The 24,633-nt window shown below is 40.9% G+C and overlaps 1 protein-coding gene across 3 annotated transcripts; it reads left to right on the forward strand.

The window, feature by feature from the left end:
• Nucleotides 1–110: 110 nt before the first annotated feature.
• LOC119484543 (heterogeneous nuclear ribonucleoprotein L-like) lies at nt 111–22,641 on the forward strand. 3 transcript variants are annotated; one of them, XM_037763403.1, is made up of 14 exons: nt 111–446; nt 480–501; nt 10,599–10,717; nt 13,049–13,286; nt 13,587–13,672; nt 16,274–16,370; nt 16,553–16,625; nt 17,994–18,053; nt 18,165–18,409; nt 18,557–18,678; nt 18,980–19,178; nt 19,614–19,671; nt 19,886–19,987; nt 22,244–22,641. In XM_037763403.1, exons 1-14 carry the CDS (start codon nt 235–237, stop codon nt 22,297–22,299), a joined length of 1,689 nt encoding a protein of 562 aa, XP_037619331.1. In that variant the 5' UTR covers nt 111–234; the 3' UTR covers nt 22,300–22,641. The 3 variants fall into 3 exon arrangements, with proteins under 3 accessions (XP_037619331.1, XP_037619329.1, XP_037619330.1); XM_037763401.1 differs by having other exon boundaries at nt 112–501; XM_037763402.1 differs by having other exon boundaries at nt 113–501; nt 19,889–19,987.
• Nucleotides 22,642–24,633: the final 1,992 nt, after the last annotated feature.

Below are 24,633 nucleotides of genomic sequence, written 5' to 3' on the forward strand. Positions count from 1 at the left end.
TCCAAAAATGTCGACTTGCTGTCGGTGACGTCACATACCCATTCCTTATATGGTTATAATGAGGCTGAACGTGAGCGCGTCAGCTCCTGAAATCTGTGGCGGAGTGAGACGTCTGTGTTTGTGTTTCTGTTTTTGCAGAGAGAGGCAGAGAGGGTTCAGTGCTGGCAGGTTGACTCCATCTCTACCTCCGGTTTACCAAACACCTGCATACTTGAATTCACCGTCTCGTCTGGCATGGAGGAGCGAGAAGACAGAGAAGGAGGAGAAGGAGGAGGAGGAGGATACCACCGGGCAGCCAAGCGGCTCCGGACAGAAGAGGAGGCCGGCGGAGAGGAGCTGGAGGACGGGGAGGAGGACTCCGCCGAGGAGGAGGAGGAGGAGGCAGCAGCGGGGAGCGGTGGCACAGAGAGCCGGAGCCGGAGTAGCGGCGGTGGCACAGAGAGCCGGAGCCGGAGCAGCGGCGGTGGCATAGATAGCAGGAGCCGGAGTAGCGGAGGGAAGGTGAGCTACCGTTTCTCTCAATCCTGATGTTAAAATCTGGTTACAATATACATTATGTTTGTGTCGTATAGTTTCCACTAAAACACATTTAAATATTTTTTTTCATTTTTTTTTATTGTGTTATAAAGTGATTACAAAACAAGTGAAGACATGTGCAGGGACATATATAAAAAAAGACCAAAATATATTATACAGAGAAAGAAACAAATAACAAAGTACAAAAACAAAACAAAACTAAGACAATGCAAGGGGATAAAAGCAGGTTGAAGAATGTGTGTGTGTGTGTGTGTGTGTGTGTGTGTGTGTGTGTGTGTGTGTGTGTGTGTGTGTTTGGCATTGAATGAGGCTAGATGGTCATATATGACATATATCTACTCTTAAACATTTAAATAAATGAATAAAAACAAACAGTAAAAAAGTCCTCTGCATATGTTCTCAGTAGGCTATTTAAAGATCTTTATTTAAATAAATAACTTCACTGTAGAATAAATGACAGAGAGGTCTAAGTTTGCAGAATAAACCCCCTGACAGTAAAGAGTCATTATCATCATACACAGGTCCATAAACTTCATGCAGCAGTGAAATAATAAATGATAACTTGTAGCCTACATCTGAACCAGTTCTCTGTCAGATACAGTATCTGGATTGAGAGGGTCTTCACAAGTTCTGGTGCTGGGACAATACACCTATCTCCCGATACCATACTATCACCATACTTGGGGATAAGTATTAAGATTTTTAAGTATTGCGATTCAATATTATGATTTAAACTTTTTAAGATAAATCATACACTTCTAAGGACTTTTACTTTGAAAATTATTTAAATTAATTCATTAAAATGTTTGATTTTCAGCATGTATGTAGTCAAAGATGTCGTGAAGTCAAATATATCAGTCATTGTCAGGCATTATTTATTAATTATTTTCCCCCAGCAACCCAAAAATCAAAGAATAAATACATTTCCTTCACAAATTAGTGGTATTTTCTTTTTAATTTATAAGGGACATGTAATGGTTTAAACTACTGGTGAATATAATCCAATCAATCTTATTTCCATATGTGTATTTTGTATGTACAGTTTTTAACACCTTATTTTGTGTACCATGTGTATACTTCCGCTAACTTCTCCAAGTCCGTAGCTAGCTCCGTTCTCTTTATAAATCCCAAGCCCCCAGGAAGAATGCCAAACGGCAGTACTCAACTACCGTGTCCGTCACGTGATGTCATTGGGCCCAAAAATACGCACTAATAGCCGAATCCAGAGTTATTTCCCTTCCTCCGTTCATGTGAATGAGACCCAGACCATGACGACAGCGCAAGTCTCGACGACGGCGTGACGTTGGGACCCCGTGACCAATTCAGACGTGGAGGCTACGTCCACTTCTTTCCATGTGTACTTTATAGGCCTAACTGTCATTTATTGAATCATCTCAAATGATCCAACACCAGCCGTGTGTCTATTTACCCGTACAACACCATTTTCACCATCGTGGTGCTCCAGTAAAGTTTGGTGAGCCGCATGAGTCACACTGTTGTAGAAAAGTCTTTAATAAGCTTCTTTTAGGACTCTTCATGTGGCTCACAGATATTTGCATTTTGTTTTCTAGTATTATCTTTCATGCCCAGGTCTGAAAACGTAATCCGTGTCTGCTTATTTACTGTTGGTGTCCGGCTCTGATCCTCTGCTCGGTGGGACAGTGTGGCTTCTCTGTGAGGTTCTGGCTCTGGTTACAGGACGTGGCTGCACTCAGCAGGAAGTGAGGCCATCTGTCCCCCTTGAGAAATAGGCCTGTGGTATTCTGAGTGAGTCTCTAACCTTGTTAGTGTTCAGGTTAGATCACAGTGAACCCTGCAGTATGGAGACAGAGAAACAGGGATCCACTTTCAAAAAATCCAAGAGGTTCTCCTCCTCTTCTCCTCCTTTTGGAGGTTCTACGAGTCCCAAGAAACTTTAACAGGCTTTCTGTTCTTGTTAAATGTCACGAAGGATGTTTGGCTCTTTCAGAGGGTTCAGAGTACGCCAGATGATTCTACAGGTCTGATTTCTATTTAGGGCGTGTGGTCCTTTAGCGGTTCTGTAAGAGATTGTATGTATTTTGTATAGGGCTGTCAATCAATTGAAATATTTAATCGCGCGTTAATCACATGATTGTCCATAGTTAATCGCGATTAATTGCAAATTAATCAAACTTTCTTTTATTTTCTGTTCAAATTGTACCTTAAAGGGACATTTGTCAAGTATTTAATACCCTTGTCAACATGGTAGTGGACAAATGTGCTGCTTTATGCAAATGTATGTCACAACAACACAAAACAATGACAAATATTGTCCAGAAACCCTCACAGGTACTGCATTTAGCATAAAAAATATGCTCAAATCATAAAATGGCAAACTGCAGCCCAACAGTCAACAACAGCTGTCAGTGTGTCAGTGTGCTGACTTGACTATGACTTGCCCCAAACTGCATGTGATTATCATAAAGTGGGCATGTCTGTAAAGGGGAGAACAATGGATTCTTTAGGTTTTCTAGTTTCATGTGATGCCAGTATCTTCTCTCTAGCTTTAAAACCTTTAGCCACTACAACCTAAAAATTAAGAGTTGCGTTAATGTGTCAGAAATTTGTGGCTTTAAAACTAATTTGCATTAAGGCGTTATTATCGCGTTAACTTTGACAACCCTATAAAATACGTACGTAAATGTAACAGAAGTACATAACACATGTCACTAACGTCACTAAAAAACATGCCACAAACAAATAAATCAATAACACTTTGGGACACGAACACCGGTCTCCTGGTTGAAAGGTTTGTGTTTTTTGAACCCATCGACCTCCCCCCTCCCGCCCGCCATAAGGAGTCTTTCTCACTTTTTATTCACTAGCTCTGAGCGTTAATGCGTTTCCATTGCGGACACTACAGACTACATATCGTACAAATGACACGCCAAAAGCAAGAACGGCATTCTTATTTCACGTGAAATTACTTGCTGTGTCATTCTCAAACCTTTTAGTGCAACTGTGCCGCATTAACATACTGCTGCACTGTGAGATGTCTGCATGTGTGTGTTTTTATTTTGACACACTGAAGGACGTAAGAGAGTCGACTGAAGTGTGATCAAACAGCCCGCTAGCTGCAGCTTCCTCCGTCTTCAATAGATCAGTCAGCGCTTTGCAAGCAGAGAGCATTATGGGAAACAGACAACAATGTTTTTCCCATCGACCCGAGACACCAAACAGACCAGCAGAGGTTGAGGGCAGTTTCAAGCTGTTTGTGGACAGACCACTTCCTGCCGACAGACTGACACACAATCCACATTTCAACACTTTACATTTTAATTATTTAATCTCGCAGCTCCTGTTTTTTTAATTAGTCTCCTCTCTGTTGGAGCTAAGTGCTCTCAAACAGGACACAACAAGATAAAAAATTTAATTAATCAAACCACCAATTAAAGTTCAATTCATGTGTTTCTACACACCAGTCAGAGCATTCAGATCAAACCCAGCTCAGAGTTATTTTACCTCCTGGTGATGTGCATGTCCTGTAAGCAGGGACTGAATCACCTGCCGTGCTGCAGTGGATTATATTCATCTCTCTGCAGACTTCAGCCGACATCAAAGCACCTTTGATCTCAAGGTTTTTATGGTTATAGTAGAGGGTGAGGATCAAACAGAAATCACCAGTCGAGGTGTAAAACTGACCCGAGAACAGAGTCCTTCAGTAAATGGAGCGGCTGATTCGGAAAACGAGTACAAAATCATGAAATGAAATGAAATTGAAAATCTGAAATGAACGAGTTTCCTTCCTTTATTCTGGTGGCTGGACTAAACATAACATTGAAACATGTTGCCTGATAAATCATCCATCCTCCAGTTCATCCATGTTGGTCATTGATAGGGCTGGGACGATGAGCCTATCTCTCGATTCGATACCATCATGATACTTTGGTGCCGATTTATATTGCGATTCAACAAGTATTGTGATTCAATAATACGATTTATTGCAATTTTTTTTTACTTCTTTAATGTTAGACCATGGAAGAGTTGAACCATACACTTCTAGGGACTTTTACTTTGGAAAATATCTAAATTGATACAGTAAAAATTTTTGATTTTCAGCATGTATGTAGTCAGAGATGTCCTGAAGTCAAATATATCAATCATTGTCAGGAATCATTTATTAAAATTGTTTCCAGCAACCCAAAAATCAAAGAACAAAAAAAATCATTTCCCTCACAAATTAGTGGTATTTCCTTTTTAATTTATAAATGACATGTACTGTTTCATACTTCTGGTGAATATAATTCAATCAATCTTATTTCCATATATGTATTTTGTATATACACATCCCTTTGTTAACACCTTATTTGGAAAACCGGACATAGTCACACATGTATACTTCCGCTAACTTCACCAAGTCTGTCGATAGCTCTCCCATCAGCTCCGTTCTCTTTATACATCCATGGTCGGGGCTGCTTGAATGCATTTAACATAAATGTCAGTATATGGGTGCTCTACAGTTGTAGCGTCGGCCGATTTGACCACGGAGATGAGAATGACGGCTGGTATGACCACACGTTGCAAGATCACATGTTGAGATCAGCTGTTCTGTGGCGGAGCATCGTAAAACACTTCATTCAAACTTGACAGAAACAAAATAAAACTCTTAGTCTTTCCAACTATCATCAACTCTGGTTTGATCGGAAAAAAAAAACTCTTATTTCACCGAGTTTGATGTGAAAATATGCCGACTCTACACGTCGTTTCCCCCTCGCTGTCTCTCTTTCTTTCTGCCGGCTGAGCAGCTGAGCTGAACTCTCGTTCTTTGAAGGCAGACCATTAAATTAGCAAAATAAAATTACAAACATCGCCCGACCCCATCGCCTACTATTTATATTTTAAAGACCCTCTTGCCTGCTTTCCTGCATTATCAATCATGGCCTTGCAGTTCAGAGAATGAGATCAGCGCTGTGCACTAATACAGATTTCAGAGGAGACCGGCGGCTTTGAAAAAAGCCTGTCCTTTCACAACTACTCGCTGACTGCTAACGTTACACACGTTAGTCCATCGTACCCGAGTACACATGACCCGTACTCAATACCACCTTTTCAAGGGTGCTTTCACATCCGGGACCTGGGCCCGGATATGAGTACGCTTGACCACAAAGTCCAGTTCGATTGATTAGTGTGAACGCTCCATACCGTACTCGGGCACGGTTTGTCAATCCATACTCGAGTCCACTTGAAAAGGTGGTCTTGAGTACGGTTCATGTGTACTTGGGTACGGATAGCATCAGGTGTGAAAGCCAACTGTACCAAAACACGGAAATGGACTGCTATTAAAAGCGAATAACGTTAGCACTCAGCGAGTAGTTTTTAAAGGGCAGGCTTTTTTCAACGACGCCGGTCTCTGGTCAAACTGTGACATATTAATATCTGTATATGCGCACAGCTTGCGCCGATGTCATCCTCTGAACTGCACGGCCTTGGGTGATAGAGCTGGAAGGCAGATTAGAGGTTCCTTAAAATTTTTAACAATAGTACGCAATGGGGTTGGGCGATGTTTGTTATTTTATTTAGCTGGTCTGCCTCCGAAAAACGAGAGCCGCTCAGCTGCACAGCAAGCAGAGAGACAACATGTAAAGTCGGCATATTTTCACATCAAACTCTGTGAAATAAGAGTTTATTTCAACCAAACCAGAGTAGGTGATAGTTGGAAAGACTAACGAAGACGGTTTTGGTGAGTTTTATTTAGTTTGAATGAAGTGTTGTACGATGCTCCGCCACAGAACAGCTGATTTCATCATAAACAAACACGTGGATGATGACGCAAGTGCACTCGCAACAACTTTACTAATGAAAGCCGATTGGCGAGGGAGTGGAGAAGGGGGCAATCGCACACGGGCACGGTACGGATAAATCATACCTACTATGAAAACACCCCAGGTGGACTCGAGTACGGATCGACCGACCGTGCCCGAGTACGGTACGGAGCGTTCACACTAATGAAAACAAACTAGACTTTGGGCGGTCAAGTGGGCTCGGATCTGGGCCCGGGTCCCTGATGTGAACACACCCTAGACTGTTTGTGTTGTTTCAGTCTGAGTTGAGTGACTCGTCTTCCATAAAACACACAGTGTGTTAAACCTCGTTCAGACATCACAGAGCTCAGTGTGTTTACAGGAGCTGCACAGGGACGAACTGTCAGACTGTCAGATCTCTGCTCGCTCACACACACACACTTTATAAATGATGTATCATCCTGCCTCGTTAGCTGTGCTAAAAGCTTGTTAGCTCAGCGGGCAGTGAGGCGTCACGGAGGAAGAAGAGGAGGTGGTGAAGATGAAGGCAGCAAGAGGTATGAAGATGGGGGAGGAGAGTCAGACAGAGCTGTAATGATACAGCGGCCTGACAGGAACGAAGCAACATGTCAGTGAACGCTCAGCCTCAGCCTCACACACACACACGCACACACACACATACTAAATACAGACACACGCATTCACCAAAATAAAGCTGAGGCTCAGTCACCATGGCGACCGGGCCGTGTGAGCTGCACCTCCTCTGTACTCCTGCAGAGTAGAAACGAGAGGTGGAGGAAGTTCTCAACTTAATGTTCTCACAAAGATAACTTTGAGGTTACCACGGTAACCAAATTGCATCATTCGCACCAACGCGAACTAAAAAAAACCCATCTCTGTCTCTGTATTGTTTCGTCGTTGACTCATGAGTGCGTCTGTAACACCTTCTCCTCCATTTCAACGTCGTGCATGCTTCAACCACCTGCCTCCTGCTTGGCGTTGCTATAGTAACAGGGGCCGGCGTAGGTGCAGTCGAATGTGCACTCGTCTGAACAGACCGCAGTCTGTAAAAATATATACCGGAAGGGACATGCTGAGAGCTGAAGTTTGAGGTTAACACTCGCTCGCCACTATCTCAGTCTGTCACTGCAGCCAGAAAATACTCACGCAGCCAAAAAGACCAAAATTGGACGACAAAGCAGCAGCCACAGTTTACTGTGATTGGCTGAGATCTGAGTCAGTTGATGCAAACACCCCACACCTCTACAGTCAACGTGTCAGGATACTCCACTGTGTCGACTCTCCAGAAAAGTTGTGATTTAATAGCACGTACTATATAACCATTTCTCTTTTGTGTACTACGGCCGTCTAATGATTTTTGTTTGTGTTGCTTTTTTTGTAAAGATGTGTTTTATTGGAAGATGCTTCATTTACAGTGCATCCATCTGTGAATGAAAAATAGATTTAAAAGAAAGGAAAAGGAAAAATACACACATGTGTACAGATACACGCAAATGTACTTGTAGAAAAAAAGGTTAATTATAAACATAACAATGATACATCAACTTAAATATATATGCAAGTAAAATAGTAATAACATACATTATATAATATATTACTAATAATAAATCTAACCTATAATAAAAGAAAATATTAAATAAATAATTAATATTTAAATAAATCACACACAAACAAAGAAAGAAAATACTAAATTAATAAATACAATTAAAGTAAATAAATAAAGGTCAAGTTTAAAAAAAGAATGGTCTCACTAAAATTAAATGGCTACTATGGAGACTAACATCATCACACATGAATACAATTGGGTTCATTGGATCCACAAGAGTCTCACTTTTACAGTGATACCCAATTTATGTAATTCCAAGACTGTCTAGGGACCTCAGTATGCAGAAATATTAAAATACACCATTTTTAGAATAGTGAATTTTAGAATTCTGCATTAAAAGAAATGCCGAAGTTTTTGTCCAAAACTGCATGTGAGTATCATAAAGTGGGCATGTCTGTAAAGGGGAGACTCGTGGGTACCCATAGAACACATTTTCATTCACATATGTTGAGGTCAGAGGTCAAGGGACCCCCTCGCCAAATTTAGGGTAAGTTTGGAGCGTTATTCAGGCTCCTTTCCGACAAGCTAGAATGACATGGTTGGTAGCATTGGATTCATTAGGTATTGTAGTTTCATATGATGCCAGTATCTTCACTTAGGTTGAGCCTGATACAACCTAAAAATCACAAGTTGCATTAATGCTTTAAAAGAAATTAGTGGCATTAAAACAAATTTGCGGTAAAGCATTATCGTGTTTGACAGCCCTAAAAAATAATGAAACAAACAAATAAAATATTGAGTAAAAAATTTAATAATAATTTCATCTTATTTTAAAAAAGAAACCCCCACAGTTGAGGTATTTATATGCATATATATGCATAATGAGCGAACACACCAGATATTAACTGATATGGAAGCAGTGGAAATAATGTTTGTGTCTCATTTAATGACCATATTGGCCCAAATATAAGACAACCCTGATTGTAAGATCTAAACCCAGTTATCATGGTTGAAGTTCTGTTCAGTTTGTGTGATTTGGTTCCAAATGTGTGTTCAACATCTTGACAGGAAGTGTCTGTATGAACACTATGTATCGTTCATGACATCGTAATGAGTCGCTGAAGTTTTTATAAACGTGGGCAGCCGAGACGCCACCTTTGTCATCTGATACTGCAACATTAATAATAACAATGTATTCATCATTTAGGAAAACAGAACTTCCATTTGAAAGTAGGAAATGTATATTTAAACACCATATTTTTGGAGGTTCCTGTTACCCATAGTTTAGTGTGAGGATGTCTAAAACCGAAAGGAAACAGTGTATACGTGAGTCGACTAAGATATACCCAACCAGACTGTCTGAGCTGAACACTAGATCCAAAAGAGACAAAGTGTTGAACTGATGCTGTGAGTCAGATCAGGTCATCTAGAGAGGTCAACACCCCAAACTGCCTCAATCAGAGCGTGTTTCCTGCCGCCGTTGGTGTAAAGTGTTTGTACCTGCTGCAGAAAGAAAGGTCAGGCTGCAAAACCTGCAGCGCTTCCTGAGAGACACCGAAAACATATTCTTATCGTCTTTGTCGCCTTGAGAAGATTTTCCAACTGTAACCGTCAAGATTTTATCTCACCCATACCTCGCTGATGTCTATCTGAGCTCTCTGCACAGACAAACCTACAGTCCCTCCTGCAACAACACATGACAGTCAATAAAGTTTTATTTTATTCTATTAACGTTCTAGACCAACGTCACTTTCTCTGCCATCGACCTAAAAATACTCCTGAGGCATCGAGTTACAGATAATAGCGGAAAAAATAGTCACAGAAAGAAGTATTCAGATCCTTTACTGAGGTAAAAGTACCAATAACACCATGTAAAAGTACTGTAATGCAAGTAAAAGTCCTGCATTCAAAATGTTAAAAAAGTACACAAGTATTTTCAGCTTCATATAGTTAAATATCAGCAGTAAAAGTACACAAGTATTATGAGCTCCATGTAGTTAAAGTATCGGCAGTAAACGTAGAGAAGTATTCCCAGCTACATGTAGTTAAAGTATCAGCAGTAAATGTACACAAGTATTATCAGCCTCATATAGTAAAAGTATCAGTAGTAAAAGTACACAAGTAGTATCAGCTTAATGTAGTTAAAGTATCAGTAATATAAGTACTTAATTATTATCAGCTTCATGTAGTTAAAGTATCAGCAGTAAAAGTACAAAAGTATTCTCAGCTTCATGCAGTAAAAGTACAGAAGTAGTCACAGCTTCATGTCGTTAAAGTATCAGTAGTTAAAGTTCACAAGTATTCTCAGCTTCATATAGTACTATCATAGTACTGTAGTACTGTCTGCTTCTCCAAACTGGGAGCATGCCGACCGCCATCTAAGTTACTGTATGTAACGTTGATACACTGACTATAAGGATGTATATATATATATATATATATATGTATAGCATTATGTACTGTACTTAAAGGGCGGTTGAAGTACGCATGTTTTAGTGCTGTTTCAGCAGCTGAGTCACATCAGCGACAACAACACGGAGCAGCTGTCATTGTCATCACATTTACCCATAAACAACAATCATCATTATTATTATTATTATTATTATTAATAGTCAGAAAGCTGATCAGTGATTTAGTTTATAGAGCTTCAATCGAAACAGACTTTTCATATAATGTTTTATCATTTAGATTGTCTTTATTGTCTCAGAGATTCAGTGCTCTTGTCTCTGCAGGACGGTGTGGAGGACAGTCACCGCATCCCCCCGTCCCCGGTCGTCCACGTCCGAGGGCTCTGTGACGCCGTGGTGGAGGCTGATCTGGTGGAGGCGCTCGACAAGTTCGGCAACATCTGGTAACATTTTACCTTTAAAATACCGACTAACAGAAGTGCACGTATTCCTTTGAATGTTCTGTCACACACTGTCCAAAGATTACTGACATTTTTGAGACTTGAATAACAGACACTCTGCAGTATTGATTACTGACTGAGTGGAGAGCAGGTCTGGCTGCTCACACACAGAAAATGGCTGCTGCGTTGAATAATTTACAGCATTTTGCAGCGTAGCTGTCGGTTACTGAGGTGCAGTCTGATGTGGTTCTGCTGTCCATCAGAACAACCTGATTTACAGACAACTACCTCAGCAAGCATCCCAGCAGCCTCTGCTGCTCTCCCTGCAGATAATCGGGTTTTACTGCATCTCAGCACCACTTCCTCTGCTGCTATCATAAGAATGTTTGTGTGTGTGTGTGTGTGTGTGCGTGTGTGTGTGTGTGTGTGTGTGTGTGTGTGCGCGCGCGCGCGCGTGCGTGTGCGTGTGTGCGTGCGTGTGTGTGTGTGCGTGCGTGTGTGTGTGTGTGTGTGTGTTACAGCGAAGATCACACATATTTGTTGTGTTGAACAGATCATTAAAACAGCTGAAAGGACTTTCAAAGTAATAATAATAACCAAGTTATGCATGAATGAGGCAGAGTGAAAAGGATTATATGAAAACTTCCCATTTTTATTTTGAAAAGGCCGCAGTTTCCTGTAAGGTTTTTTGGAACCAGAAGTGAAACAAGAGTAGGGATACACTGATCCGACTTTTTTAGTCCCGATACTAATAGCGATACCTGGGCTTTGGGTATTGGCCGATACCGAGTACCGATCCGATACCAGTGTTTAATTACTAAGCTGTATGCCTCACTGTGTGGAAGTGACTGGATCAGACTTTCATGTGTAAGGAAAAATCAGGCTTGACTTAAACATTATTTTCCTAACAAATAAATACATAGATATCCATTTACTGAATTGTTATTTATTATTAAAATAATACAAAAATCTTCAAAATTAACAGGAATTACAATTCAAGTGTAAACCTTTTTAATGCAGCATCAAGTTGCTCAAAACGTAAACAGGAATTAAGATTCCAGTATATTATGTATATAGTATATAAACATAGAATTGAAAAGAATAGATCGGCCCCATTGTGCCCGATAACTGATCCAGTATCGGTGCATCCCTACATGAGAGTGTGGAGCTAAGTACAACCGAACGCCGAATAAGACGTTTTTAGGTGACCAAAATGTTATAATTGACTTTGAGGAACTGAAAACACACTGTGAAAGGGTTAAAGTTGTAAGACGAAAACACGGACAACTCCCAGACAGGACAAGGCTGTGGTAGTGACCTGTCAATCACAAGGTAGCCATGCCCTAAAGCATACCCTGCTTTATGGTCTATTTGACTCTAAATGGTACCATAATTTACTAAATGAACATCATGCTGTATTGAAGAAGACTTGAAACTAGTGATTGAGACCATAAACTCATGTTTACAATGTTTACTGAGGTAATAAATCAAGTGAGAAGTAGGCTCATTTTCTCATAGACTTCTATACAATCAGACTTCTTTTTGAAACCAGAGGAGTCGCCCCCTGCTGGCTATTAGAAAACATGCAAGTTTAAGGCACTTCAGCATTGACTTCAAGTTTCAGAACTGGAGGTTACCGCCTGGTATCAGTTAGTTTGTGGTAATTTGATGAAACATAACTTTATTTAAAAAATGTCAGTTGATATTGAAATAAATTTCAGTTTGTAATCCGTCCTTGTTTCATTTTGATAACTTCTGATGGTCAATGGTCAACTGTTTCGCAGGCCTGCCCTCTCTTAGTCGATTCGTTGACCAATCGGTCGTTTTGGTCTTAATCAACTAAGATTTCTTTAGTCGATTAGTCATTTTTTTAATTCTTTTTTCAAGCTGATTACTTATTTTTAAGAAACTTATGAGCACATTTAAAGTGGTTATTTTGTGTGAGTCTTTGTGGAGAAACAGTTTTACAGATCTGTCGATTAAATCAACTAATCAATAAGTCGACAAAATCATACGAATGTTAGTTAGACGAATTTCTTTGGTCAAGGACAGCCCTAGTTTTTTGACCGTGTATAATAATTCATCAACAGTCCCATTTGTGTTTTCAAAACAGTGAACAATATCAAACCCCTCAAGGAATCTTGCAAAACTTCCATCAAAACATCCTCATGTTGATTGCATTAATGCAAAGCTTCTTAAACTTACTTTCTAAAGAGCTCTTTTATACGAAACAAGACAGCAACTTTAACCTGAAGCTTGATCCTACACAAAGACAAACATCCTTTTGTCCTGAGTCTCTGAGTGAAGCCCCACACCTGTCTGCTCTGTCGGCAGTTACGTGATGATGATGCCGTTTAAGCGTCAGGCTCTGGTAGAGTTCGACAGCGTGGAGAGCGCCGAGCGCTGCGTGTCGTGTGGAAACAGTGAGGCGGTCTGCATCGCGGAGCAGCAGGCCTTCTTCAACTTCTCCACCAGCCAGAGAATCACCCGACCGACCAACGCAGACGACCCCACCAGCGGAAACAAGGTTCTGCTGCTGTCCATCCAGAACCCGCTGTACCCCATCACCACCGTAAGTCCAGCAGAACCTCCTCTAGCATGACTTCCTTTACCTGTTTTGGAGCAGAAACTTCCTCAGCTGAACCTCCTTCACCAGACCTTTATTTAGCCTACACTTGAATTATCTCTACTTAAAACTTATTAATGTCTCACAAAACCACATCTACCACATCCTCTGAGAAAGACCTCCAACTTCCACCACCATCACACATTTCAAAAAAAGAACTTGGTTATTCTTGTTGTGTGATCTCTGCCTCTCATTCTCTGTGTCTCTCTCTCTCTCTCTCTCTCTCTCTCTCTCTCTCTCTCTCAGGATGTTCTGTACACCGTCTGTAACCCCGTCGTTAACGTCCTGCGTATCGTCATCTTCAAACGCAACGGCATCCAGGCCATGGTGGAATATCCTGACAGGGTGTGTGGCTGTATGTGTGTTTAAAGTATTTCCCACATCAGGGGAGACACTACTCCGATCACCACAGTGTAAAAATACTCTGTTACAGGTAAAAGTCCTGCATTTAAAATCATACTTAAGTAAAGGTACATAGGTATTAGCATCAGAATATACTTAAAAGGTAACATCGGTATTTTTCAACCTGGACCCTATTTTCCCATGTTTGTGTGTCTGAGTGACTGATGGGGTCAACAATTTCTGAAACCAGCAGCCGGGAAACGAGCTGCGAGGGCAAGTGAGCAGCGTCAGTGCAACGTTACGTCCACTAAAAGTGTTTGTTTTTGCCACTGACAGACTCAGATTGTTATTATAAGTATCTGACAACATTATGGAAAGGACCCTACTGAGAAATAAAACGTTTTTCATCTCTTTGTGAAATCTGAATATCCATATACTCTGTCTCAAATAAATACGGGTGGCCATCGAATTCAAAGACCTCATCCACATTGTGGAAATCATCTAAATATTCAGCCATGATATTGTAAATCTTTTAGATAACACTAAGCTACACTTTCTGTACTCCAACACAACAAACTCTGCCCGGCTAGCACTCACGTTTCCACCATGGATTCCACTATTCCACCGTTGTCTTCAGCAACATGTCACCTCGCCAGATTTCAGCGCAAGACTTCTCCTCCAGCGAGACTCTCTCTATAATGTCAGAAACTTATAATAACAATCAGAGCCTGTAATGGCAAAAACAAGCACTTTTATTGGACGTTAATGACGGTGCCAGCTTGCCCCAATAGCAACATATTGCAGCTGTGAGCAGCTGTTGTCTACAGCGCTCTCCCTCCATACTGAACCAATTTAGTGGACGTTATTAGTCAGTTCGACAGAAAATCATGGGAAAATAGGGTTACAGTTATCCTTTAAAGTACCAAAAGGAAAATTACTCATTATACAAAATGGCCTTTTTCAGAATAATTTAGAATATATTATTGGATTATACCTACTGATGCATTAATGAGTTTGTCGCTTTAATGTTGCAGCTGGTAAAGGTGGAGCTAATTTTAACTACTTTATACGTATACTGCCGGGTAGTATAATCTATGATAATACATCATATTTTATTGGAAGATAATATCTTGTATGAATAATCAAAATCTGCAAAGTAACTACATTTATCAAATAAATGTAGTGGAGTAAAAAGTACAATATTTCCCTCTGAGATGTAGTACGATACGATACGATACGATACGATACGATACGATACGATACGATAAGATACGATGTGATACGATACGATACGATACGATACGATACGATACGATACGATACGATAAGATACGATACACTTTATTGTCCCCTTGGGAAAAACAATTTTGGACTCAGTGCTGCACACCATCAGCTGCCTAAGACAGAGAAACACAAACAATGTAAACCACAAACGACATATATTGCACATACTCAGATTGCATAAGAGCTGTCTAAAAACAGAATAAATAAAAGATAAGAATCAGAAGAACACCATGACACTATTGCACAACCCTCAGCCTCAAGAAAGAAAGTGAAGTGAAGTAGAGGTATAAAGTAACATTAAATGAAAATACTCAAGGAAAGTACAAGCATCCCAAAATAGTATTTAAAGCTGCAGTTTGTAGAATTAGAGCAAATATGATTAAAAAAAGTTATTTTTATAAAACGGTCGCTATATCCTGACAGTAGTGCATGAGACAGATAACCTGATAAAAGCATGTTCCTCTATGTCCTCCGGTGCTCCCAATGGCATCTAGAAGATTTCACAGACCAGAGGAAAACAACCAATGAGAGCAGAGCTGGAGTCTGCTGTCCAGCTGCTGTCTGCTGTCTGCTGTCAGTCACTCGTGAACGCCGACCAAACAGTCAAACTAGGCAGCGCTGATCAAATATGAATCAATATTCTGTTACTGTAATGCCTATTTCTCTCCTCAAATGTTTTCAAAATCATCTTGTAGTGTACTATTTAGATGTAAAATGAGAAAGTTAGTGACCCGGCAGTCATGTTGAGATCTCTTGGGGAATACCAAGCACTGCTCACATGACCGGAGCACAGACAATAGGAACGCTCTCTCTCTGAAATGACCTGTGATTGGTCAAAGTCTTCCGTCACAGACTAGATTTTCTAAAGCCTGAAAACAGAGCCAAGAGGAGGTGCAGAAGTGTAGTTTTCTCTCAGATCACTTGAATTTCAATATGCTGAAAGGTTATTATGGAATTTTGCACAATGATGCCAAAAAAGTTTGCCTACTGAAGCTTTAAGTACTGTACTTGAGTAATTGTACTTAGTTAGATTCCACCACTGAAAATCAGTTTAATTCCATTGAAGCTGCAGCTCAGAGCTAAATGGCCTCTTTAACCTCAGTTTTACTGCTATGGATAGAACATGATGGAGACAACAGGAGGGCAGAGGAGGATTATTGGACTTGAGGAAAATCATTTAAGATTAAATTAAAATTCACTAAAGCTGACAGGAGGCCTCCTTGAGGACAGTGGTGGATGTTGTTCTTCTCCTCTGATTGGCTGGTTGCTTCTCATCCTGGTGAGTCATCCTTAACGAGCCTGTTAACATTTGAGTCAGTGGAGGACGCTCAGAAGGCCAAACTGGCTCTCAACGGAGCCGACATCTACGCCGGCTGCTGCACGCTCAAGATCGAATACGCTCGGGTAAACACACACACACACACACACACACACACACACACACACATACTCACACACACACAAACACACACACACAGTCCTCTTGACAAACACACACTCAGGTGCATGCACACATACACACCCTCACTCTTATGCCCACGCACACACACCCACCCAGAGGTGCTGTGCTCTCTCGCCCCCTGCAGCCCAACAGACTGAACGTCGTCCGCAATGATAACAGCAGCTGGGATTACACCAAACCCTTCCTCCTGCAGCGAGGTAGGACACCACACACACACACACACACACACACACAGGTGTTCTCAGGTGTTGTGGCTGATAGACCTCTGGTCAGGTTGAAGGTGGGCAAGTAACAATGATGGGAATAATCTGATGTCACCAAACTTGATGTGCTAATAATCATGATAAAGGTGTAAATCAGGGAGGTGGTCTGGGCCGCATATGACCAAATATTTTTAGCAGTGTGTACGCGAATGTGTCCTGGGCCGCATCAAGGACCACCTACTCAACTGATGCTCCTCATGTGAAGAGACAGGCAGACGCGAGCGCTTGTCTGCCCAGTGACATGGAAACGGCTTCTGTGCTCTACTGTATTCTGTCGGTACAACTGTACTTTATTAAAATATATCTTATCTATAGGCTACATATCTACAGATTATCAGACTAAGCATGTGAAGTGCATTATTATCATACTGTCGGTGATGTGTCGGTGTTTTTTGTTCTGCTACTTTGCACAGAGCTGACACCCACTCGCTCGCCTGCCCCCTCTCTCTCATCCCTGGCTCTCTGAAACTCTGTACCCCACTGTTGCCTGGCAAAGGTAGCAGTGCCGGCGGAGTGGAGGTCCTCTGGGATTATTATCATTATTTTGATGTTAATAAAGTATTAATAAAATGTACCCCAATTCACAAATATGTAATATATATTACTACTGACATTCATGTAATATTAGGTCACAGTGTCTGCTGTGTTAGTCATGTGTTTACTACGTGTTTATTTGCATATTGAGCAAGGAAGTGAGATCGGATCACAAGCGGTCACTTGAGATGCATGTGGAGACGCATTCTAATGCCAGGTGTGAACAGACGTACTTAAAGCTGTCCATTTGTATTCGGATCACTCAGGACGCATGTTAATGCCAGGTCTGAACAGAACCTATGTGGTCTGAGTGATCGGATCTCAATGCATCCTCAATGTGTCTTGAGTGCGTTCACACCTGTACTCAGAGCTGTCCACTTGTAATCCGATCAACCAGGACGCATGTTAATACCAGGTCTGAAGATGAGATGTTCCTGGTGTGAAGGTTAACCAGGATGGAGCTCAGTGAGCTCTGTCTGTAGACTCAAAGGTTAAACTGCAGCCTGGAGGTGGATGGTTAAGCTGCTGAAGCTGCTGCGGAGGCTGAAAATAGATTTTCATCAGAGAGGGAGCGCTCACTTTCACCTCCCGCTGCTCTGGCCTTTATGTGGGTCACACTCTGCTAACCCCGACCATTACACCAAGACACACTTTGCTGTGTGTTTGTGTGTGTGTGTGTGTGAGTGTGAGAGAGAGAGAGTGCTACGAGCAACAACCTTCCTGTCAGCTCTTATTTGGCTTAGATGTCTGTGTTTGTGTGTGTTGCAGAGCGGGGAAAGGGGAGGCAGCGCCAGGCCATCCTAGGAGAGCATCCATCCAACGGCTACGGTACCGTCCGTCTGTCTGTCTGTTCTCTCTCCTCTCTCTTCCAGCTGTCTCATCCTGATCCCTGACACTCCTCCAATGTGTCTAATCCCAGAATATTGTGTGTCTCTGCAGGTCCACACTGCCCCCTGCTGCCTCTGCCTGCTAACAGCAGGTACAGGAGGAGCAGTGAGGAGGTGCAGGACATGATCTCCTACCCGCTGCTCCTCCGTAAAACTTCCCCCTCCTCCTCCTCTTCCTCCTCCTTCCTGGGCCACGCCGCCTCCAGCTCAGTCGCCATGGTGAGCGGCCTCCATCCCACCAAAATGAACTGCAGCCGCATCTTCAACCTCTTCTGTCTCTACGGCAACGTGGAGAAGGTGTGTGCTGCCCGTTCTAACTAACACAGAGAGATGGGGTTATACGTTGCAGTAAACAGGAGAAGACCTTGTTGTGTGTCACAGTCTGTCAATCATCTGGAAGAGATGATCCCTCTAGAAACCTGACCTGAGTGGTTGTGTTTGCAGGTGAAGTTCATGAAGAGTGTTCCTGGCACGGCATTGGTGGAGATGGGGGATGAGTACGCTGTGGACCGAGCTGTGACTCACCTCAACAGCATCAAAGTGTTTGGCAAAAAACTCAACGTCTGGTAAGTCCTGATATCTCAGTAACTGATGACCAACATGGCATGACAGTGGCTGTGGATATTAATGGTCCCCATAGGATGAATCTTACCGGTTCTTTTTGGACCAACCATTAGGCCAAAATATCACTGAAATATAAAAAATATCACTGAAATATACGGATACATATTCAATATTTGATTTTGTCAGTGTTGTTGATGCATACCTTAGAACCACAGACTGTATATAAAGATGGACGATGCATCTCCACTTTCTCATTTATCCCTCCATCTATCCACCGACTCCCGCCCCCCCTTCCCCTCTCAGTGTGTCCAAGCAGCAGGCGGTGATTCCCAGTCAGGTGTTTGAGCTGGCCGACAGCAGCAGCAGCTACCAGGACTTCAGTCTGACCAGAAACAACCGCTTCAGCAGCTCACAGAGCAGCAGGAACATCATCCAGCCGCCTGCCGCCGTCCTGCACTTCTACAACGCCCCGCCCACCCTGAGCCAACACCAGCTGCACAAGGTGAGGTCACACCTGCATGAGGTGTTTTAATGGCTGGAAGTGTTGGATGACTGAGAGAGCTTTCTGAAGCGGTGTGAACTGAGAAGAGAATGGGGCCCAGTATGGAGCTCTGTGGGACACCTTCAGTGACGAGAAGTGACTTTAAGAGCATCTTGTCTTGTTGAATACATTCATTTCAACTAGGGCTGTCAATGCAATAATAATGCGTTATATCGCATTAAGTTTGACAGCCCTGGTGAAAATCCATTTTTTTTAGGGCTTTCCCTGAAATTCTACAACAGAGGTGGAGAGTGCAACATGAGCACGACCCATAGAGCCACAATAAACCGTAATCATCCTTTAAAAGCAGAGAATTGAAAGAAGAAACTCTTTTCTTCACTAAAAACAGTCTGACCTCTCTCTCTCTCTCTCTCTCTCTCTCTCTCTCAACTGCAGCTCTGTACTGAACACAACGTTCCCAACTTCACCAAGTTCAAGGTCTTCGATGCTAAACGTGAGTTTAACCGATTGAGTTTAACCAATCACACAGCAGACAAAGAGCTATAGAATAAATATGATCAATGCTTAATAGATAAATCATAAATATGAAATAAATATTTAGATGAGATCTTTCAACTCTGACATATTTTCCTTCCCTCTGTACCTCTGTTTTTTCTCCTTCCTTCCTTCCATCATTTTCCTCCTCCTCCTCCTCCTCTCCATCCCAGCAGCCAGCTCTAAGACTCTGTCTGGTCTCGTGGAGTTTGACGGTAAAACTGAAGCTGTGGAGGCTCTGACCGTCCTCAACCACCACCAGATCAGAATACCCAGTAAGTACTCAACTGACACACACTGATAATACAGTAGGAACTGTTTACAGGAAAATAACCAATCAGGTGCCGTGTGCGCATGGTGATCAATCAAACCAAGTTCACCAAGTTCCTTTTCTTCCGGCCTCATCTTGACAAACAACAAACGGTTTATCAGCACTTTTGTGCAGCACTCACTGCGACAACAAGACTTCAGGAAGCTCTGCAGTCATTGCTGTTGTTCTTCTAGAAATAGTTCCAGCGTGTAACTTCTTTTAAAACCACAAACGGTCGCTATTGTATTTCTGTTTGTGTTCAGATGAAACAAACAAGATACAACGTGTTAATCAATGAGCTTTAGAGGTGCTGGTATGTGTATTTTTGAACTTTTGACAGAGCCCTACTTTCAGTCTTTATGCTAAGATAAGCTAACCACATCCTGACACTATACTGAGCTCTATACTTAACACAAACGCATGAGATTACTATCCAACTGAACATCTCACTGTCAAAAAGGAGAAGAAGCAGATTTTCCAAAATATCATCAACTGTGGGTGTGATGATGCATTCAAAGACTCTTCATTATCTTAGATTTTAGAGTTAGCACTGCATTGATGAACTTTAGTATCTCTATCACTATCTCTATCAAATAAAGACAAAAAGACAAAAAATAATCTTTAGGTAAAAAACAACTACAAGCTGCAGCACCAAATCAAACCAGTGGCGTAAAGTGGGGGGGCACTTCCTACCCCCCTTTGTGACGCCAAATCATGCCAGGGGTGTAAAGTGGGGTGACGGTAGTGTCGTGATTGCATCTTGCACGGTTGTGACAAAATCTGTCCACAGACAGACAGACAGAAATATCACCACCTGGCAAAGTACTCAAAACCACCTCAGTGGTAGTTCCCGCTACAGTTTAGTAGGCGTCTCTAGGACATTTTGTCATGATGGTAATGAACTTCTGCTGCTGGCTGGACTCAGGTGGTGACATCATCCAGCACCAACAGCAGGTCACTACCGGCATTCACCACTTGATGTCAGGCTTCACACAGATCTGGTAAAACAACAACAACAGCAAATGTTGACAACCTCTCTGCTGGGATGAAGGTTCAGCACACTACATGATGTTTGCTTGTGAAATAGATTGATTGTTTATTATATCTGACTGAAAACCTTCACACAGTTTTATAGCTAGAGTGAAGTTACTGATATCATCAACGCTCCAAAGTTAGGCTAAATTTTGGCGAGGAAAAACTGGCATGGCCATGAATGAAAATGGGTTCTATGGGTACTCACAAGTCTCCCCTTTACAGACATGACCACTTTATGACAATCACATACAGTTTTTTGAATGCAGTATAAATGTGTTATTTTTATTTGATGTATTATATTTTTATTCTAAAATGGTGTATTTTAATATTTCTACATACTAGGGTCCCTAAACAGTCTTAGAATTACATAAATTGGGTATCACTGTAAAGCTGAGACTCTTGTGGATCCAATGAGCCCAACTGTATTCATGTGTGATGATGTTAGTCTCCATAGGAGCCATTTCATTGTAGTGAGACCATTTTTTTAAAACTTGGCCTCACTGTATAAAATGACCTGTGGTGACCTCTAGGATAATCACAGCATCATGAACCTTTACAGCCACAAACTACAGACCTAGAGCATTCAGAGAATGGATGGCTCTCCTAGGTAGATTGACAATAAGGGGGTTTCTGAGCAGTTTCCAGAACAGAAATGCTCGCCATCCAATCACCAAAAAAATGCAATTCTTGCAGAAATCTCAAAATGTCAAAAGTTATTGAAACCAAATCACAGCATGGCTTTTTCTATGGTGTTCCTCGAGGTCTTGGTGTCTTAATGTGGTATTTTTAAGGAATTATTGGTCATTTTTATCAATTCATTCAGTAAAAAAAAGGTTAAATTTAACACCAAATCTGTGTAACAAATGGTATCAACCCCAAAATTGCTGCAACAACTTATGAGACATAACAGAGCATGAGGATGGCCATCATATACTTCTATCATAATGTTCTAAGCCTTTATACACTTTCTCAATTGACTAGAGCTTGACACACAGTGCTGAGCTGCATCTCCAATCAGTTTTCAGATGATGTACACCACTTCTATGTGACATCTACTGCTGACCTGCTATCTCCCCCTAAAGACCCCCCTAAAAAAAACAATAATGGCTCTATTGTGGGTCTCAGAGGGTTAACAGTATTTTATATATTTATATTTATATGCCTCGTCTCCCTCTCTGACCTGCAGACAGCTCCAACCCCTTCACCCTGAAACTCTGCTTCTCCACCTCCTCCCATTTGTGAGCCAGAAACAAGATGTCCTCCAGGACCAACCAGAGAGGAAATGTTAAAAGAGGAAATAATGGACAGAAGATGTGAGTTTTTCCAGTGAGGTGTTTGAATGGATGATTTTTTTTGTGTCTTGTTTATTTGAGCAGGAAGTGACGAAGTCGTGACGAGGCATTTTGAAGAAGAAAAGCACCTTAATGACTGTGCAATGAACTTAATGAGTAACCGTCTTTTAAAACATGTCGGCAGCCTGAGAGGAAATGTTCTGCTGACGCTGAAATGTGAACAGACTTTCCTTCCACCAGAACAGTTAAACCACACATGAGAAATCAAATCAATAAATTACTTTATCCTCCACAAAAGGCCCTTTCATATCCTGAAGCTAGAGATATCAGCTGTTACTATATAAAGAATTTGTCACACATAAAACAGCTTTTTAGACAGCGATGTATTTGTTGTTGTGACAGGATGTTGAACAAAACTCAGGGAGGAATCACTAAAAAGTGTAAAGCAATCAGATATCAGAGCGACATGTCTTTATGTGACAATCCTAAAATATTATTATTTTTTAATATTTTATTTTGTGTTTTTATTTCATTGAATTTAAAGTTATTTTATTAACTTAGCTTTGCAGGTAATGGTAAATCAATTTATGTTATGAGAAACTGAGCTCAAAGATTAGTAGTTTTATTTGTCTGATTGATTGATTTTAACTTATATTTTTATTTATTTATAAGTAAGTCAAAAAGGAAGGAAGACCACAAAAGACATTTGTTCAGATTAGTGTGTTTTAATTGTTATAAATTGACTTTATGTGTTCCCTCTACAGCTGTACTTCTTCTGAATGATCGGCTTGATTCTTGTTTTACTGAGGAACTGATGGATATGATCATTGTTCATAGTTTCCTCTATAGTTATCAGTCGAGTCGTGAACCAACATAAAAGCACAACATTATTAATTGAACCCGTGTTTACAGGTTAATTCCAATTTGTGGATAAAATCATTTTTATTTTTGGTTGTTTGAACTTTTGCTTTTTAAGTAGCAATACTTTGTGTTTAGGGTTCTCATGTGGTTCCAGTGTTTTTGCAGTTATAGTCAGTAGTATCTGCAACTTAAAACATAATGAAGAAATGGGAGTTAAACAATCTTTTGGGTCCATTTTTGCCATATCTGACATATCATCACCCTTTGAGTATGAGGGGTGGAAGTAACAAAAATTAATTGATAAAAATGGAGCCGTAAAAATGAATGTGAATTGAAAAATGTAGTAGTAAATCATTAAGTGATTTGACTAAAACAGTCGTGGTATGATGAAAACAGAGCCATTTTTAATTATTTCACCATCTTACATTCATCATTCACAACACAGAATGGCCATTTATCATTTAAGGGAAGTGGCCTCAAGGGTGCAAGTAACAAAAAATAATTGAAGAAAAAGGAAGTGATGAAAATGGATGTATAAATTAATAAGGGAGGTGATGAAAATGTGTGTGAATTGAAAAATAGAGTGATAAATTGTAAATTGATTTGATAAACTTGATTGACGTTTTATTTGAAGCAGTGTTACTCTAATAATCAACTCTCAACCATTCACCCAACTGACATTTATCGTTTACAGCACACAATTTTTTGTTACTTCCGCCCTATCAAAATAAAAGAAGAAGAACACGCCCACTCAGCGAACCGCTCTCTCGACTTCAAGCAGACATTCACCTGCACTGTAGTCCGTGGACGTGATTTTTTACTGACATTTTGGGTGGAAAATTAAATGAAAATAATGAAACATGGCTCTGTTTTCATCATATCACGACTGTTTTATTCATATTAAATTAATCAAATCACTTGATAATTTATCACTCCATTTTTCAATTCACATGCATTTTCATCATCTCCATTTTTATCAATTCATTTTTGTTACTTCCACCCCTCACATTTGAGCAGATATGGTGACCTTACTTCCACATCAGGTGGACACAAACAGTGCTCCATTGTGATGATCATGTTGCTCTGCTGGATGTGGATGAAGGCAGCTGTTTGATGACTAGTTAGCCACAAAGATTGTATTTTCATCTGGTTCTGCTGCATGCAAGTTTCCTCGTAAAACACGGTGCAAGTGTTTGCCATGAAAGCAAACAGTAAATGTCATGTGTGATGGTGAAGGTTTTGGGCTCACATGACTAAACAGCTAGCATGACGCAAGTTTAGCCGTATAACTGTTAAAAACATCAACAAACTTACTGTAGCCATTTACAATAACAATATCTTCCATGTATATACAATTTTGAGCTCAATGTAGGGCTGGGCAGTATGACCAAAATCTTCTATCATGATAAAGGTCATTTCATAT

The sequence above is a fragment of the Sebastes umbrosus genome, chromosome 3 (genome assembly GCF_015220745.1).
Source record: "Sebastes umbrosus isolate fSebUmb1 chromosome 3, fSebUmb1.pri, whole genome shotgun sequence".
In the NCBI taxonomy this organism is placed as follows: Eukaryota; Metazoa; Chordata; class Actinopteri; order Perciformes; family Sebastidae; genus Sebastes; species Sebastes umbrosus.

Excerpts from the sequence above, each read along its gene's own strand:
- LOC119484543 (XM_037763401.1), top strand. The coding sequence starts at position 235 with ATGGAGGAGCGAGAAGACAGAGAAGGAGGAGAAGGAGGAGGAGGAGGA. Across the intron at positions 16,626-17,993 it reads ACCCTTCCTCCTGCAGCGAG|AGCGGGGAAAGGGGAGGCAG; the intron begins GTAGGACACCAC and ends TGTGTGTTGCAG. Across the intron at positions 18,410-18,556 it reads TCTACGGCAACGTGGAGAAG|GTGAAGTTCATGAAGAGTGT; the intron begins GTGTGTGCTGCC and ends TTGTGTTTGCAG.